The sequence below is a fragment of the Meleagris gallopavo genome, chromosome 19, assembly GCF_905368555.1.
Source record: "Meleagris gallopavo chromosome 19, MGAL_WU_HG_1.1, whole genome shotgun sequence".
Classification (NCBI taxonomy): domain Eukaryota; kingdom Metazoa; phylum Chordata; class Aves; order Galliformes; family Phasianidae; genus Meleagris; species Meleagris gallopavo.
In genome coordinates, this window is record NC_139422.1 from 7491792 (window position 1) to 7508987 (window position 17196).

At 49.4% G+C, this 17196-nt stretch overlaps 2 protein-coding genes across 2 annotated transcripts; one reads left to right on the forward strand and one right to left on the reverse strand.

Moving 5' to 3' along the window:
- Positions 1–5759: 5759 nt before the first annotated feature.
- Positions 5760–14140, forward strand: PPP1R26 (protein phosphatase 1 regulatory subunit 26). The gene is made up of 2 exons (XM_085239245.1): positions 5760–5898; positions 7866–14140. Exon 2 carries the CDS (start codon positions 7927–7929, stop codon positions 11953–11955), a length of 4029 nt encoding a protein of 1342 aa, XP_085095371.1. The 5' UTR covers positions 5760–5898; positions 7866–7926; the 3' UTR covers positions 11956–14140.
- Positions 14141–14902: 762 nt separating this feature from the next.
- PIERCE1 (piercer of microtubule wall 1) lies at positions 14903–17191 on the reverse strand. The gene is made up of 3 exons (XM_085239248.1): positions 17023–17191; positions 16873–16951; positions 14903–16541 (listed from the first exon to the last, which is right to left on the reverse strand). The coding sequence occupies exons 1-3, from the start codon at positions 17127–17129 to the stop codon at positions 16359–16361; spliced, it is 369 nt and encodes a 122-aa protein (XP_085095374.1). The 5' UTR covers positions 17130–17191; the 3' UTR covers positions 14903–16358.
- Positions 17192–17196: the final 5 nt, after the last annotated feature.

The following is a 17196-nucleotide window of genomic DNA, read 5'->3' on the forward strand; positions in this document are numbered from 1 at the left end:
ATGGTGTGTTTTCAAATGCACCCATAACATTTATTTAAAATACAGGCTATAAAGATTTGCCAGCAAAACTTAACGGAAGAAAACCTGTCTCTAAGCTGGAAAGTCTCCTATTGTTTCTCCCAAATCGTTAAGCTCGTGTTTATTTGATTTCAGCCTAAATAAATGGGGATGTTGCAGTGAGAAAGGGACCCAAGATGCCCCTCACTTCTGGGGGTCAAACAGCGATGCAGCTCTGCAGCAGGGGCTTCTCCCACTGCAACACACAGCCCTCAGTGCCCTGAGCTGCTGCGTCTGCGCCATGGTGGTGGCCATGGAGGAGCAGAGCATCTGTGTGCATCCTCCTGCTACCTTCAGGTTGGCTCTCCAATGGGACAGACACACCAGGAACAGCAGCAGACACACTTCTCCCATCGCTTTGCCTCCACAGCAGAGCGATGCTGCCTCACGGGTACCTGATACAGATCCTAATGTGAGCAGGGCTGTGCCTCACAGCACCCACTGTGGATCAGAGGGGACCTTGAAGCAGTGGCAGGGAGATAAGGGCAGCTCCACAGCCCGCTGCAGGGCCGAGGTCCGGGCTGCATCCCAGTGCATCAGCGATGCTTTGTGGCAGCTGCACCATCTAGAGGAGAAATGGGTCGAAGAGAAGAAACGGGTGATAGAGCAGGGGACCAGATGGGCCATCTTCTGCAGAGAATCGGAATAGGAGGAAGAGGAGTCAGAGGTGATGGCACCGCCTATATCCATCATCACCATCTATGCCTGTGACTGATCTCTTCTGGCTGGAAGGAAAAAGCAAATTAAAATTCTCAGCCTGCAGCAAGGCTGACCGCACACCTCTGAGCCTGGAAACAGCAGCAATTTTGCAATTTTGTGGCTCAGTTGGACTGAGCCTTTCCTTCTCCAGGCAGATGTACCAGTGGCACTCAGAGATCACCATGGAGGGATGTGACCATGTGCCTGACAGTGCCCTGATGCCCTGCTCCCCCTGTTGCCCTTCCTGCAGCATGCCCAGCATGAGCAGGTGCTGCAGACACAGCTGTACCTACAAAATCTGAGGAGCAAACCCCCCCTGGGTTTGCCTGCAGGGATCCAGGGAGAGGCTTTTCCCTCCTTGGCAGCTCCCTGCAGCACGAGGGGAGGCAGCAGCTCCATTCCCACTGGTTTTAATTTTGTTTTTCCTTACCACTCAGGCCCCAGCAGATTGCATAAGTCACAAGGAAACACTGATCACATCCCAAGTGCAACCATGAGCACATCTCAGCTCCCAGTCCTCCTCGTTTGTTTGCTGACACCCAGATTTCTCCTCCTCCTCCCACCAGCTCCAGTTCATTCCCGTATGGCTGCAGGCAGCTCCGGCTCCCAGCCCACAGATCTGCCTCTTCTCCCTCCCACCCACACTTGTGGCTTTGCTGAGCTTTGGCCAATCCAGGGGCAGACAGAAGGTGTCCCCAGCATAGGGTGCAGCATAGGGTGCAGTGAGGAGCGGGAAAATGTAAAGTGCTTCAGGTGATGGGGATGGACACTGCAAAGGCCTTCCCAGGTTAGTGTTCAGCACTGCAGGAGCCAAGCTTGGGGTGGCTCCCAGGCAGCTGATGGCTGCTCCCAGTGTGCAGCATGGATCAGAGGGTGCAGGCAGGTTGTTTCCCAAAGGGCTCAAATCACAAATCCCAGTCAGAAGCAAGAGATTTCCTTCACACTGTGATTTTAGTAGTCACCAAAGGATTTGATTTCTTCCAGCATTTCCAAAGCTGTTTTGTCTCTGTTGCCCTGAAGCCATTCTCAGTGCTCACTCAGTGTATCTCCACCCCTGACAGCTCTACGGAACGGCAGCACGAATCTGAGCCCACACTCAGTCTGAAGCTATCAGCACTGGAGGGATGCCATGGCCTTAAGAGCCCCAAGGAAAAGCAGGAGGAACACACGGGGGTGCAAACACAGAGTGAGAACAATGGTGATTTTTAGTTTGATCCAGAATTTGCTTAAGGAAGTGTTAAGGAAGGCAGCTGTTTGCAAATCCTTAATCAACGCCTGCTCATGCAAAACGGGTTTTGCATTTGTAAGATCTGGTGAGGACCAGCACCATCCCTGACCACCGCAGCCTCCCCAGGCTGGTGGCATCCTGCTGTGGCACTTTGGACTCTTCCTGCTACATGAGGACCTGGAGAAAAGCCACTTCCTTTGTGCCATGCTCCAGTGAGAGCCTTTGAGCAGCTGCCAGCAGCCCCGTGGTGCATCCACCACCAGAGGTTTCAGTTCTTTGCAGCCGAGAGTATCCGTGAGTGCTAAAAACAGACAGCACTCCTTGGAGGTGATCTGAAATTCTTTCCTGCATACAAAGATGCTTAGGGTTGGTGGGCTGGATGGGGACTGTGCATGGGCATCAGTCACAGCAGCACATCGCGGGCAGAGCTGACGGAGCTCTGATATCCAAATCAAGTTTGAGACTTTCCTGAGCCCAGGAGCACGTAAGCCCTGAATTCACATGAAAACACGTGAAGGCTTTCAAGGAGGCTGCTCTCCTAACCATCAGTTTGTACCCATGCAGGATGCTTTCTTGCTGCACACTCATGGCAGTTCTGCTCCACTGACCCAGGTGAGGACCTACACAGGGATTTCAGCAATTGCTCTCTTGGCAGAAGTCAGCAGAGCGGTAGTCATAGACTCATTAAGGCTGGAAAAGACCTCTAAGATCCCTACGCCCGACCCCAACTCAACACCATGCCCACTGACCATGCCCTCAGTGCCAAACCTCTGTGGTTCTGGAACATCTCTGGGGATGAGGACTCCACCATTCCCTGTGCAGCCTGTGCCAATGCATCACCATTCATTCGGAGAAGAAATTTTGCCTAGTATCCAACCTGAAATGGAGTAATGAGGGGAGCTGGAGTGCACACGGTGATTTCTTTTTCCTTCCTTCGTCCCCTTAAAGCTCCCAGCAATTTTGGCACACAGTCAAAGCGTAAGTTTCCTTTTGAAGATATACAGCAACCACAGCACTTCAGTTTCATTACGGCTTTTCTTTGTGTAGTGGGGACAAAATCTGTCCCACCTTTGATGCTGCCCTTTAACCAGTCCATCCTGAAGCGCACAGACCCTTTTCATCACCTTCCACCATGGCTGCTGGCACTTAATGCCTGTGTTTATATCCCTGATTGTGACTGAAATCAAAGTGTTGCTGGGGGAAAGTCAGCAAATGGCTCGTTAAAAAAAAAAAAAAAGAAAAGAAAAGAAAGAAAGAAAGAAAGAAAAAGGGGCTTGTTTCTGTGTGTCCCTCAGAGCTCCCACCCAGGCCTTCCCACACTCTCCACTCCCCTCTGCACAGCCCACAGGCTGAAAAGGATCTTCCTCCAAACCGGGCAGCTGTGCCTCAGACACACTCAGCTCTGTGTAGCATGGTGGTCAGGGAGGAATAGGAAATTCTCCAGATGTGACTCCATGCAGACCTGGTGCCATTTTCCCCGCTGACAATGCTGTTTGCACAGCACAGCTCTGCTCATGGGGCAAATAGAAACGTTCAATACCCAGCGCTGCTCGCTGGCAGTTTTCACAGGCATCTCTATTCCTTTCTTTCTAAATTAGATCTTTCTATTATAACTTCAAGGCCTCATGAGTCTCCTTGGCATTTATTAAATAACAACTACACTCTCTGATTTACCATGTTACTACATGATCCAGCCGCACGCTGCTGCAGCTCACAGCACGAGCAAACCCAAGCAAGAGGAAAGCAAGTCCTGGAGCCCCCCGAGCCCCATTCCCAACCAGAAAGATGCAGCCCCTGCCATTTATTTCAAGGCAATGCTTGCACGACTTCTCTGACAAAAGCTTTGGAGCTCCTGAAGCTTGTGACCGTGGAACCCAAACACCTGCTGAGCTCCAGGCTCAGCCCGCACTCCCTCCACATCCTTCCCCCCGCAATGCTTCCACCAAAAAACCTCACAGACACAACTAGATTGCACTATAATGGATTCGTTTTGCCCCCAAACTTGAAGACGTGTTTAGGGAACACAAAACTGCCACCAAAAGGTTTGCAGGACCTGAGGCTGTCGCTATTCCCATGCCCCCAGCTGGCAACACACTGACTCACACCCCACCGACAGCAACGCAGCGGCGTTAACACAGCTCCATGTGAAAGCAGTAATTGGCCCAGAATCCACAGGTCTCCCGACAACAGGAAGAGCTGCCAGGTGAGTCCTTTCATTCTTACTGTTTCGGTTTTAATCTCGTCCTTTTTCCTTCTGGATTAAAATAAAAAAAAAAGAAATCCATCACCTGAGCTCAGGCTTCAGCCTTGATAGCCCACAGCAGCTTTTGCCTCTACTGTGTGCAGAGCCACCTCTAATGAGAGCCCATCTCTGCCCCCTGCAATAAGCTGCAAATGGGATGCGCAGATCCTGAGGTCAGGGAGGACGTTTCATTTTGAAAACACGAACGTTTCCCTGCCATCCCCTAACAAGGGGCCCAATTAGTGCTTGTGACTTTGTCATCCACTCAGCAGGGACATGTGGACCACTGCTCTCATTTCCACAAAGATCACGGATCAGGAAGACAAATCATCCCTAATGGGACCTGGGGGAGAAGCTTCCTGTTCATTTCGAGCTGAAGGAATACGTACTGAGAGCACTGCTCTGTAGAGCCACAGAATGCCACCTCAGCTGGTGACAGCCGAGCTCCCAGCAGCCAACATCCCTCCCTCCCCTCGGAGCAACTGCGTGTGCACAAGCACATCTATCAGGTTGCTGCCCACAGCTTTGACTTTAATTTTATTTTTAAAGCACATTCGCATGCAAATTGACTTGGCCTGGGAGGATACATGAGTACAAGAGCCCTTTCTTTCCTCTGGAGTGGCACTGGGAGGAACATGGTGAAACGGAGCAAAGCTTCCTCACCTCCAGGCTGCAACTCTGCAGCTAAGGAAAAGCCAGCTCATTGTTCTCTCTGTACACAGATGCTGGCTGTGCTGTTTGCAGCAGCCTTGTTCAAGAGAGCCGTTTTGGGATATAAAAGCATACCACATATCCCAGGGAAAAAAAAAAATAAAATTAGAACACAGGACTTGTCAGCTGTTTAATCTATTGTAAGAGCAGGAGATGAATCAGTCTGAGTCTGTAGCTGTGCCTGGCATGGTCCTGCCCCGCTTCCCCAGAAAAGCAGGCCAGGTCTGGAAAGGAATTAGGATGTGATGCTGGGGTCCAGTAAAAAGCATGATTCCTTCTGCCTCGGGCAAGCATCTCTGGGGCGAAAGCAGATGGGAATTCATTCCTCAACACTCAAGTGAGCGCAAAGCGAGCACAAAAACTCCTGGAAGAGATGAAGCTCCAGCAGTACGGCAGTACGGACGGCGTCTGCTCGGAGCAGGGCTGAGCCGGCCACGGGAAGGCAGGCAGCCCGGGCTCGGGGCGTCCGTCCGTCATCCGATGACACCGAGACGCGCCGCGACCGCGAGCCGCGAGCGACGCCGAGCAGCTCCGCGCCCCGCCGTGCCGCCCGGGGGCCGAGCGTGAGAACCTCGCCGTGGGACGGACGCGCGCTCGGCTCTCCAAACTCCGCTCTACTTTCGCATCCCAAAGCCCGGCCGCCGCACGGCGGGCCGACGTTTCGCCGATGTGCTTCCTCCGCTGGAAGCGACGCGGCCCGCTCAGCTCCGCGCTCCCTCCGCACGCCGCCCCGGCCCGGCTCCTCCCCGCCCCGCTCCTCCCGCAGCCGCTGACCGCGGCGTTCCGTCCGTCCTCCGCCTCCGCGCCGGGCCCTGCGGCGCATGCCTCCCGCTCCCCGGGGCTCAGGAGAGGAAGCGCCGCCCGTTCTTCCCGCGCGGAACGGAGCGCCGAGGGTCCGCCGGCACCACCGCCCCTTGTGCTCGGCCTCCCCCCGCGGCGGAGGAGGCGGCGGCGGCCGCAGGTGAGCGCCGAGCCGGCAGGCCGAGCCGGGCCCGGCCGAGGGCGGCGGAAGGCGGGAAGGGAACCATGGCGGCGCGGCGCGGCGGGGCCCGGCCTGGGCGGGCGGCGGAAGGCGGGCGGCCCCGCGGCCTCTGCGCGTCCCGTCGCGGCCCTTCGGCCGTTCCGTGCGCGGACTCCTGGGGAAGCGGCCCCTCGCGGAGCTCCGAGGGCCCCCGCCCCTTCGCGCCGCCCGCAGCGCGCCGGGCTCGAGGAGCGGACGGCTCCAGCAGCGCGGGGTCGGAGCGGCGGCTGCGGAGGCGCCGTGAGGCGGTTGAGGGCCGGGCGCGGCGAGCGAGGAGCTGCGGGTGCCCCATCGCTGCAGGTGCCGCAGGCGGGGCAGGATGTGGGGATGGCAGCCCTGAGCTGTGCGGGCCCTCCCGAAACGTCCGTAACTCAGCGATGGTTCCGTGAGTTGCCGCAGCCTCGGAGCGGGTTGGTCCGTCTCCTGTGGCTGGGCTGCCGTGGATTCGCGCGACGGGACGAGGGGAAACGGCCGCAAGTTGCGAGTTGGATCGGACATCGGGGAAAACTTTACAGAAGGGGTTGTTAAGCACTGCAATGGGCTCCCCGGGGAGGTGGAGTCAAGTCACCAACCTGGATGTGTTTAAAACCCGTTTGGATGTGGTGCTCAGGGACAGGATTGAGCAGAGGGCTGTTAGAGGTAGGGTAGGATGGTTGGTTGTGGTTGAACTTGATGATCTTGAAGGTCTTTTGCAACCTGAGCGATTCTGTGATTCTGTCCCTTCGTGTCTTTGCACAATGTGTTTCGATAGCTCTTAATTGCTGTGCTTTATCTCTAAAGGAAGTCAGTCATATTTCAGCATCAGAGGTGGTAAATAACTACAGGTGCCATTAGTGCACATCCCTGTGATGTATCGGTGCCATTGGGGTGCTGGCTGCGACCCCAAGGAGTGATGTGGAAGCGAACCCTAGTCCTGTGTCACAGCTGTAGGGCAGCAGCCATCTGAGTGCGGGATGATGAAGACATCTGCCCCATTTCTGGGAACTGTGGAAAGAGGTTAAGAGGAAATAAGCTGGGTTCTTTGGGAAGCCGGGAATTTAAGCGTGTTAATTGCATTTCTTTGGGATAATTAGGTGTTCCAATTTCTGTTTGAACTTTAGCTGCTTCTTACGAGGAAGGCCGTTTTTAATTTATCATTGCCCTGGTGAATATGTTGGAGAGTACTTTGAAAACTGTATCCATGTTTTTATAAAAGTTTTGGTTCTGACCCACATCACAGCAGACTGCTCAGCTGCTGCTGTGAGACGTCACCCAGGTGGATTCATGGCCCAGCACATGAAGGGGAAGGATGTTCTTGATCCCCACACTTAAAGCTGGAGTTGTGCAAGACTGATATTTTGAAGCTGATCCCCACTGAGGAGAAAAGAATGCAAGCAATGGATTCCCAGAGCTCAGGGCTTGGGTTAAAGTGCGTTATGCGAGGTTGTTCTTTGGCAAAGAGTTAGCAGATGAAATGGCAAAGCGTTCGTTCTCTTTTGCCACAAAATGAATTGCAAAATATCAGAATGTTAGTGTAGAAGGGAGGTCTCACACACCTGTGCAGTGAAATATTAGCAAGATTTATTCCGTGGGTCTTGGCAGTGCAGGGTTATTTAGGAACATACTCAAAAGAGTGTGTGGCCTTCGATGGAATACATAGGAAGAATTTCAAAAGTGAAGATGCTTACCTGAATTGGATTGTGGTTATTGCAGGAGCTCTGGAAACCACAAATGATGAGTGTTTTGTCTTGTCCTTAGTGACAGTAATGGCAGAATTTACCATTTCAAGGGATGTTGAGCAGAAACTCTTGTGATTTCCTGGTTAGTGTGAGTGTTAATAATTGACAATTTGTGTTACCAAGTGTTGTTACATGGAAATTTTAGAAGCTTGATATGTAATAAAAAGTATTTTCTTTTTTTTATTGTAGGATGGAAAAGAGACCAGTCTGAAAACCTTCCCCTTTGTGGGCTTTGCGGTTGTCTGCTAGAATGTTCCTTATGAATGCTTGTCCTCTGGTAGCTCTTCAGACACAATGGGAATCCTTTGGACCAGTGAGGAATTGTAGATACCCTGTTTGCTTCTCTGAGTCTGAAGGGGACGTCACCAGAAACTCTGTACATGCAAAAGTTCAGATGATCATAAACAGCCTGCAAAGTCAAGAGTCTCCCCTGGGTATGAACAATGAGTGTGAATGTATTATGCAGAAGAAACAAAAGGGAGAAAAAGGCACGAGCAATAGGGTTGCATCCAGCACCACACTGCTCCAGAAACATCCTAAATACACCGAGAGGGGTTGTCCTGCTGATTCTGATGACACTGAAGAGAATGTGGAGTTTGGGACTCTCTTGCTTGACTCTGATAGTGACGATTCTGTTGACCGAGGTATAGAGGAAGCTATTCAGGAGTACTTGAAAGCAAAAGGAAAAAGTGACCAGTCATTACAGAGGAATGCAGAGTGTTCCGAAAACATAGCCAGAGACAAAAGGCTTAAGAGAGAATTCTCCCAGAACAAAATGTCTAGTAACCTTCTCCCTGTGAAATTTAAAGCAGATATGCTCTCCGAAGAGTACTTTTCTGACCAGCTTGGAATTGGTAAAAGACTACAGCCTGCTTCCCCACAAAGCATTAGTAGTGATGACTCTTTTGAACAGAGCATACAAGCTGAAATTGTGCAGTTCTTGAACGAGAAGAAGCAACAAGAAATTAGCAAGTGTGTAATTGGGCAGGATAAAAAAGATCCCCATGTGAGATCTGTCCTTAAAAGCAACAAACAGACTGCTAACAAAACAGACTGTGGTGCTGTGAAGCGAGGTTGTAACGCGCTCCTCTTGAGACACCATCCCAAGCTACGGAAAACCAGCACGCAGTCCAAGTGTTTGAAGTCTAAAATCCAGGAAATGCCTGCTGATTTCGACCAAGTGGACCAAGCTTATCTAGAAGCAGCCAGCCAGCCCTGGTTACTGCAGCAAAATGAAGAAAGTGGAACTAACTACTGGGAACCTAGTGGAACACTTATGGATGAGAGCATGCACCCATCCGACTCCAGCAGCGATGATGGGATTGAAGAAGCCATTCAGCTTTATCAGCTGGAGAAGATCAGGAAAGAGGCAGGTCACACAACGGACTGTGTCCCTTTGCAAAGGGAACAATTTGATACAAAGGGTATAGCGGACATTTCAGCAAGCCTGACAATTAGCTCAACAAAAAGTGCCTCACCAGAAATCTGTAAAAGCCCTACGAGCAACAAGAGGAAAGAAATTAATTCAAAATCAACAGAATTAGAAAGCTCCAGCAATGACTTTAACAGGCTGTTTAAACCACTGAAAAAAGCCAGGCATTTTGTACCTCCGGAAAACAAGATTGCTGCTTGCGAGCTCACATTGCAGGCTTCTTGCAGAGCAGACACATCTGCAGAACTCATGTGTGCAGAAGCTATTCTTGATATTTCCAAAACAATCATGCCATCCCAAATGGGAAGTGACAGCAAATCTCTCGCTGCAGATTCCTTCTTTTCTCCCCAGCTTCTCTCATCTTCCCATTGTGAAAGTGACAGCAGCCTTGTGGACAGCGATGATAGCATAGAGCAAGAAATCCGGGCCTTTTTGGCTCTGAAAGCACAGTCAGAAAGCCTTGTAGCGAAGCCTCCTGGCCTGTCACACCCGATCCAGATGCCCTTGCCATCTGATCAAAACAGCCTCGCTGGTACCCTTGAGCCTTCTCTTCCCAAAACACTGAAACTATCACTGAATCGTAAAAAGAGACTTAAAAGGGAAGGTGGAATAGCAAAGCAAGGTGCATCGAAAGCATCCGAACAGCTGGGGACGGGATTTATTCCAGATAACTATTCGAAAGTTCCTGTGCTCCAGGAGGGTACCCTGACCAGCTCTGAAGGACTCTGTGGTGCTCCGATGCTCAGTAGCAATGAGGCTGAGCAGCAGCAGCTGATGTCTTCTGAGCTGTCTGAATCTGTTGGCGAATGTGTGGCCTTGGATTCTGGAAATCCTTTTTTGCAGGTTCAGAGTGGGACGAGACAGCTTGTGAAAAACACCATCCAAACTCAAGAGAGGGATGGTTCAGATGATGAGAGCAGTTCTCTGGATAGTGATGAGGACCTCGATAGTGCTATTAAGGACCTTTTACGATCTAAAAGAAAATTAAAGAAGAAGTCTAAGGACCAGAAATCTCAGTGCAAGAAGAGAGTCAGGTGTACCGAGACAGACAGTCAACTGCTGGATGAGGTTGGTGACCTTCAGCAATGTGAGTGGAAATGTAAAAATCCCATGCTACTGAAAAGCTGCCTCTCAAAATCTAGAAAAACTGTGAAAGAGAACGCAGTCAGAAATTATCCAGATGACATAAATGTCAGCCTTTCAAGTGAAAGACCAGAAGCCGTTAAGAACGTAGAGTTTGATTTACAGCTTAAAAAAGGATGCAAACCTGAACCCATTTCGAACCAGAATAACCTGCAGATAGCTAAAAAGAGAAAATGTAGTTTCACAGCTGCATTAGGCACTGATGATAGCAGTTCAGTGGATAGTGATGACAGCATTGAACAAGAAATTAGGAAATTTTTGGCAGAAAAGGCTAAAGACTCTGCAAGCAATTCAGAGGTGCAAAAAAATGAGGCAACTCTAGACCTGTTGACCAAACAAACTGCAAATAAAGGAAAAGTGAAGCAACAGTCGGTTGAAAATGAGATAGACTTCTTGCTGGGTCAGACTAAAAAGACTAAGGGAACTCAGCAAACTGATGAGTTGAAGAGCTCTCAGAGAACGGAAGGGAAAAGTGCAATGTTACTTGACAGTGGGAAAACTGCTTCCTCTGCAGAGAATGTTTCTTTTAATACTACTGGTCAGTCAAAAGCTAAACAAGGAATGGTGGGGGTTAAAGGTGTTGCTGCTGGTGAGTTACCTGGGAAAGCAACGGGTAAAAAGGATGTCTCTAATACGGAGCCTGTGCAGAAAACACTTCCACCTAAAACCAGCAAAAATGAAGGTCGTAAAAGGCAAAAAGTAAGCAATGCAAAGTCTAGATCTAAAAGAAAGAACTCCTTTCAGTTAAAGATTTCGAGTAAATTTATTGCAGGTCTGAAACGTGCTCGGGAGAGGAAGAAATCCATGCTTTTGAACAAAAAGCAGAAATCAGAGCATTTGCTCAGCCAGAGCAGCGCATCAGGAACAGAGGTAGCTTCCCAGGATACAGATGTACTTACACGGGAAAAAGGAGCCCCACTGCCAAAAGGTGAATGTAGTGGGGAGAATAAGACAGCAATAAAAGAATGCAGCTCTTCTCAGAAGCTCACTGTGGAAGTGTCAGGTCCCCATGTAGCAGAAACCTGTGAAAGACCAGATGCTGCTCCTTTGTATATCAAAGAAGCAGAGGGCTGCAAAAAGGCTGCTGCTGCAGGAGGCTGGACGGATTCACATCTGAATCTCTCCTCACAGGAGCAGAGTGTGGCAGCAGGACAAGTAGATAAGGTTTGCAGAGGAGCAAACAAAGCTGAGAAAGTACAGATGGGGACTGAGGAAGGAGATAGCCACAAAGACAGCTGGGCAGATTCAAATGTAAGTCCCCCACTCCCACAGCGCAGTATGGCAGTGGTAGAAGCAGATAAAGTTAGCAGAGAAACGTGCCAGCGGAGTATGCACGTATGTGGTCATGGAGAGAATAACCAGCAGGACAACAGGCAAGGTCCATGTGTAGGTTTTGCACTGCAGGAGCTAAGTGTGACAGCAGTAACAGCAGGTGAAGCTAGTGGAGAAGCATGTGCAGGTAACGGTGTGCACATGTGCATGGAGAAGGAAAGCATTACCTGCCAGGACAGTGACAGACAGTCAGAAATTCAGGTATCCAGCTCCAGTTGGGAAGGCAAAGTGCCTGTCCTGCAGAATAGGGAAACTGACTGTGAACCGGACCAAGGGCAGGAAGTTTTAGAGAAGGACTGTGCAAAATGTACTGACACACCAGCAGGGGACAGCCCAGCTTCCCTCATGAAATTAAAGGTATCAAATAAGTAAGTACACTTTTTCTCTTTCCTCCCACAGTAACAGGCTTTTTAGGAAATAACTATCATTGTAATTACCTTGATAAGACTTGAGACATGAGGGACGGTGGGAGAAGGTGATAAAGCATATCATACACACACTAAGGTGAAAAATGCTTCTGTATAACAGGGATATCATGGATAAACGTACTTAGATTTTGTAGAATTTTGTAAATTATTTAAAGCATTCTAAGGAGATATTTTTTATAATGGTTTTTAGTGCTTACATTACTACAGAATGCTGTAGCTATTATAGATAAGGAGATACCGCCTAATCATGCTTTAAATTATGAGGCCTCTAATCATGTTAGAAGGAAACCTGTTTGTCAGTCTGTGAGGAGATCCCAGGCAAACACAGCATTTACTGATAGCGCAGTGCTTTGGAAGCTCACTGCCTGCCATGTGTTTACACTCGAGCTGCCTTAGGACAATCCTGTGTCAGCAGGGACTGCAGAGTGAACTCACCAAGCAGAGCTCCAGCAGAGTTGGTGCAGCTGCAGGTGCGGAGATCTGGCCATGAAGATCCAAATCCAGGCAAGCACAGAGGGTCAGGGGACAACAGCTCATCCCTGTGCAGCGATCACAGTGGCCACAGAAAGCACCTTTGGAATGCTGGAAACCTCCTGCTAGCAGATGATTCAAAGCACAATTGCAGTTGGAATGAAGTGAAGGAATGTCTGTTCGGACATGACTTCTGTGGATGTCGCTAGACTTGGGTGTTGCTGGGCCTGCAAGGCTGAAACAATTTCCTCCTTACTCTTAGTCTAATTCTGATGCCCTGCAGTTACCCAGCGACGTGTTCGGATTTTTCCAAGTGAACTTTCTTCAACTGAGTGCCCTTACTTTTCTTTTTCAGAAGTGGTTTCTAAGATGTTACATTTCTGTGAACTTCTACTTTCATTTACAATTTTTGTGCAATAGAGCAAAGCTAGATTTGCTGTAGGAAGTCCCTAACAGAAACGCCACGGATATTTTCAGCACTGGTCTTTCATACTCAGAGAGTTTTCTCTCTTTTTCAAGCACGCAGAATAAAGCAATTTTTCACTACTGTCTTTTTTATTTGAAGTGACTTTAAATGGCATTCAAGTAATGCCTTTATATCGCAATGAAAGTGTTCCACACCCGTTCCACTGAAAAAACCAAAAGGTGTGAATTGAAGCTGTTGACCAGTTCTTTCACTTTCATTTGTGTGTAATGAAGTCCTCTGAGTGGTTTGTTCCTGCATCTCGTCCCGTGAATCGATCTGATACTATCTCTGTTCAGTCTTCTACTGAGCTTCTCAACCAGACTACCATTTCAGCTCACCTCGTTTCTTAATCACTTCAGCAGTCTTCCTCAAGGCTGGCCTTAATGTTCAGAAACGGAGCGAAAGCAGTCGAGAATGGATCCAGTATCACCTAGTATCTCCAGATGTGATTGCATTTGCAGAATACTGGCAAACTGCAGCGTAGCATAGAGTAGAAAAAGCAACCGTGGCGTGTAGAGAAATAGAAGGCATCCTTTGTGTGTTTATACTGTCGTGCAGTTGCATTTTAAACATGCTTAGAGTGGTCACTTGGCATTTCTTATCGTCAGGCCACCTTTTTGTAGTCCTTGGGCTGGGCGGTGGAGGAGTTCACTGCTGGCTCACTTCATTTTTGTGGTAGGATACCTTGGAAAAGTGGTTTTTTACTTAGCTCGTGCCTGCAGGAAGTTTGCACAGGCATGTCTTTGTGTCTGCCTTGATTCAGCTGCAGGATTTGGGCATTTTGTTTGGAATAGGTGAATAGGCTGTATTTTAAAATAGAATTTTTCAGGGTACCTTGCTTTCAGAGGATTAAACCATACTTAGTAGGGATGGTGGAAGCACTATGTACCGTTTGTATGAAATAAGCTGAATGTTTTTCGACGTTTTTCACTAATCCAACCTTAAGATTTACGAGGTGTTTTGTGCCCCTGTCGGTGTGTCTGTGTTCTCAGTACTACTTGTGAACTGATTCACTTCCAGTGAAGATGCAATTCTGATTACCTTGTGCTTTAAATACAAGCTAATTTCAAGCAGCACTTTTTAAAAAAAAAAAAAAAAAAAATTGATAAAACTTGATTTGTATATAGGAAATGGTGTACATTGATACGTTTATAATGTTTAATAAATGGGGTTCTGACCGTGGACCGTGAAACCAGAGCGCTCCTGTGGTTTGTGCCTCCGTCACTGGTGAGCAGTGTGTTGTGTTACAGCTTTTCCCTCCTGGCTGTAGTCCAGAGATGCAATGAATCCATGTCAGGATCACCTGTGAGTAAAGGATGTCTCCCTCAGAGTCAATCCAGTTTGCGTTGGCTGAACCTGGGAGCAGGGCCACAGCTCCTCTGCTGCTCCTGCACCTTTCCTCCTGTTCTCTCAGCCACCAGCAGCCTGAGGACAGCAGTGTGTGATGTCCTTGTGGATGAGACAGAAGGCAGGTCTTACGTGATGTGGCCGTTTAGAGGAATGTTCTTAATAGCAAGAAGAGAAGAAGAATCTCCTATCAGCCAGCCAGCTGACCATTTTGGCTTCTCCAGTGATGGCCAAAAAGGCACTGGTTGAGTGCCCTCCTTATTTCAGCCTTCACAGGGAGTTAATTTGATGGTGCAGCTTTGGCAGTGGATACAAGGACAGAGCCATGAACTCAGGTCTACTCAAGGAAGTGAAGAAATTGCCTTTTTTTTTTTTTTTTTAATGAGCTGCCTTTGTTTTTTAATTAAAAAAAAAAAACCATGATTGGGTACATTGTTTTATTTTTATGACAGCAACTCTGTGTTTTTGTGCTTCAGGAAAGGCAATCTTCAGGGATCCTCCGGGGCCCAGGAGGACTGCCTTCATTTTTTATAGGCAGTTCTTTGGTGCTATTCTAGCAATCTGTTTCAACTTGTGACTGCTTTATATAAAAGGAAGAAACACTCCATCTCTGCCACCGTTTCCTTTATTAATGTCTGTGCTTGGGGCTGGCTGCAGCCACACGTCGCTCCCTTCTCAGCCAACCTGAGTGGAGTGCATGGGGTAACATTACCCCGACATATTATAGGATGCAAGTTATGTGAGGGTGATGTAAGTCACAGTGTGCAAAACTGTTCAAACAAACTGGTTTCCGCTCAGGAATTAAACAAAAAGGGGAATTATTGAGGCATGGAAGAAAGGACGTGGGTGGTTTTAGATCAAGTATGGAAAGAGATGGAAAATAGATGACAAAACCCACAAAGTTTATATTTCTAAGAGCTCCATCCCTGAATTATTCCACCTGCAGAAAAATCTGTGGATAGAAGTATTTGTAAAACTGTCACAAGTGTTTGCATTAATTCTGCCCTTAATGTTACTTCTCATTTCAGGAGAAGAAAGAGAAGAGAAACTCAAAGCGTTATCTAGAGTCTAACGGAGGAATAGCAGCGAGTGAGAGAAGGTTGCTTATCTATTTTAATGCGTTGAGTATTTAAAAAGTTAACTTTCCAGGCTCATTTCTGTGCCCAGTATTTACTTGCTCAAATGTGTTGGCGTGTTTTTGGAAGGATGAACTCAGCTGGCTGCTTTTGCCTTTGAGATAACTAAATGAGTTGCAGTGCAGGGCTTGAAGTGTTTGTTAGGCTTGCTTGAAGTTGTGTCTGGCCCAGGAGCATACACTGGGCTTTGAATGTTTAAATTGTTTTAAAACAAAACTCACCACAAAACGCAGGCCTGATGGCATGCTGTTCAGTTTTGGACTTTAGATGTTCAGTGACTTTAACTAAACAGAGTAATCTGTTCCTCCTCCAAAGCTAAATGAGGCCTCGACTGGTTGGGAGTCCTATGAAGTCCTAGAGTTTGAAGTTGGGGGGGTGTTTCTAGAAATGTACTGCTACCTTTAACCTGTTAACGTGGCTATTTTGTCACATTGTATACCAAGCTGAAAGATTCTTTACTGTGTTCAGGAGGAAAAGTTTTCATTAAATTCCAACTTAACTGTGTAACTGCATGAACTTGTGTTGTCCTGCTGCTACTCGTTGTGCCACGGAGCTCTTTTTGACATCCTGTGCCATTTCATTCCCCTCGGAGATCATTTTCAGGATCACTTAAGTGCTGTGGATTCCTGCATGTGTTTCTTTATTAAGACAACAGCTCTGAAACAGTTCTGCAAGTTTAGGACGCCCTCAAGGCTACAGCTTGCCTACACACTGAATTCCCTGCTCGCAGCCTGTGACAACCCACTGCTTTCGGGAAAGGTAACAGGCACGGCTGTAACTGAACCTGAGGTACGTGGTGCTTCACAGTGGGGCTTAGCAGCGGGTTTGGGGTGAGGTCGGCGCTGTCGTTTCCCTGACTTTTTAGGGGGGGAGGGAGTTATTTTTCGAACTAAGCAGCCAGCGATAAACTGAAGTGGTTTCATCGCTCTAACAGTGCGAGGGCCCACCGACTTTGTAGCTGGGGTGAAAGTCGAGGGTGTAGGGGGTGATGAAGTTGGCGGGGCCGGTGACACGGCTCTTCTCCAGCGAGGTGTTGAGCCCGTCGTTCCTGTACATGCCACGCTGTGCCAGAGCGTCTGAGAAAGCGTGCGAGGTGACGTGGTAGGAGGTCTGCACAGGAAAGGGAGAAAGGAATGAGAGAAGATGTGTTCAGCACCGACACCAACAGCGCCTGCAGGAGCTTGGACAACATTCTAAGAGTACTTCATCACAACGCCCCTCGAGGAGGAGTTCGTTGGTACGGGGCAGGCTGAAACCAAGGAACTGCGGTGGTTCAGAGCCTCTGGGTCTGAGGTGGGGTTGCCAAAATTTCCCACCCTGGTAGCAGCTGGGCAGGAGAAAGGTTCGCCGTGCCCTGGGAGGAAGGCAGAGCCCCGCAGCCCGGGGAGACCCCAAACCCACCGCTCTGTATATCCCGCCCAGTCTCCGGGCTCGCACCTACCGGCACTTCGTACACCGTGGGCGCTCTGCGGCCGTACTCCTGGTTGCTCGTCCGGTACAGCGGGTGCGGCTCCGGCTGCCTGCGGGGACACAAAGCATCGAGCCGGGCACGGGGCAGAGGGGGGCGGGAGGGGGACCTATAGGGGCTCACCCGTAGCCGCGGAAGCAGGGGAGCTGCAGGAAGCGGCGGGGCAGCGTGGCGCTCACCCACGGGCCGGTGCGGGGCGCGGGGCTCTCCGCGGGCTGCGGCTGAGCCATGCGGGGCCGGATGGGACGCGCGGCAGCGTTGCCAGGCAGCGGGCGCGGGGGAAGCGGAAGGTTCCGC

Coding starts and splice junctions, on each gene's coding strand:
- PPP1R26 (XM_085239245.1), top strand. CDS start 7,927: ATGTTCCTTATGAATGCTTGTCCTCTGGTAGCTCTTCAGACACAATGG.
- PIERCE1 (XM_085239248.1), bottom strand. CDS start 17,129: ATGGCTCAGCCGCAGCCCGCGGAGAGCCCCGCGCCCCGCACCGGCCCG. Junction 16,952..17,022: donor CCCTGCTTCCGCGGCTACGG/GTGAGCCCCTAT, acceptor GTGTCCCCGCAG/GCAGCCGGAGCCGCACCCGC. Junction 16,542..16,872: donor CCACGGTGTACGAAGTGCCG/GTAGGTGCGAGC, acceptor TTTCCTGTGCAG/ACCTCCTACCACGTCACCTC.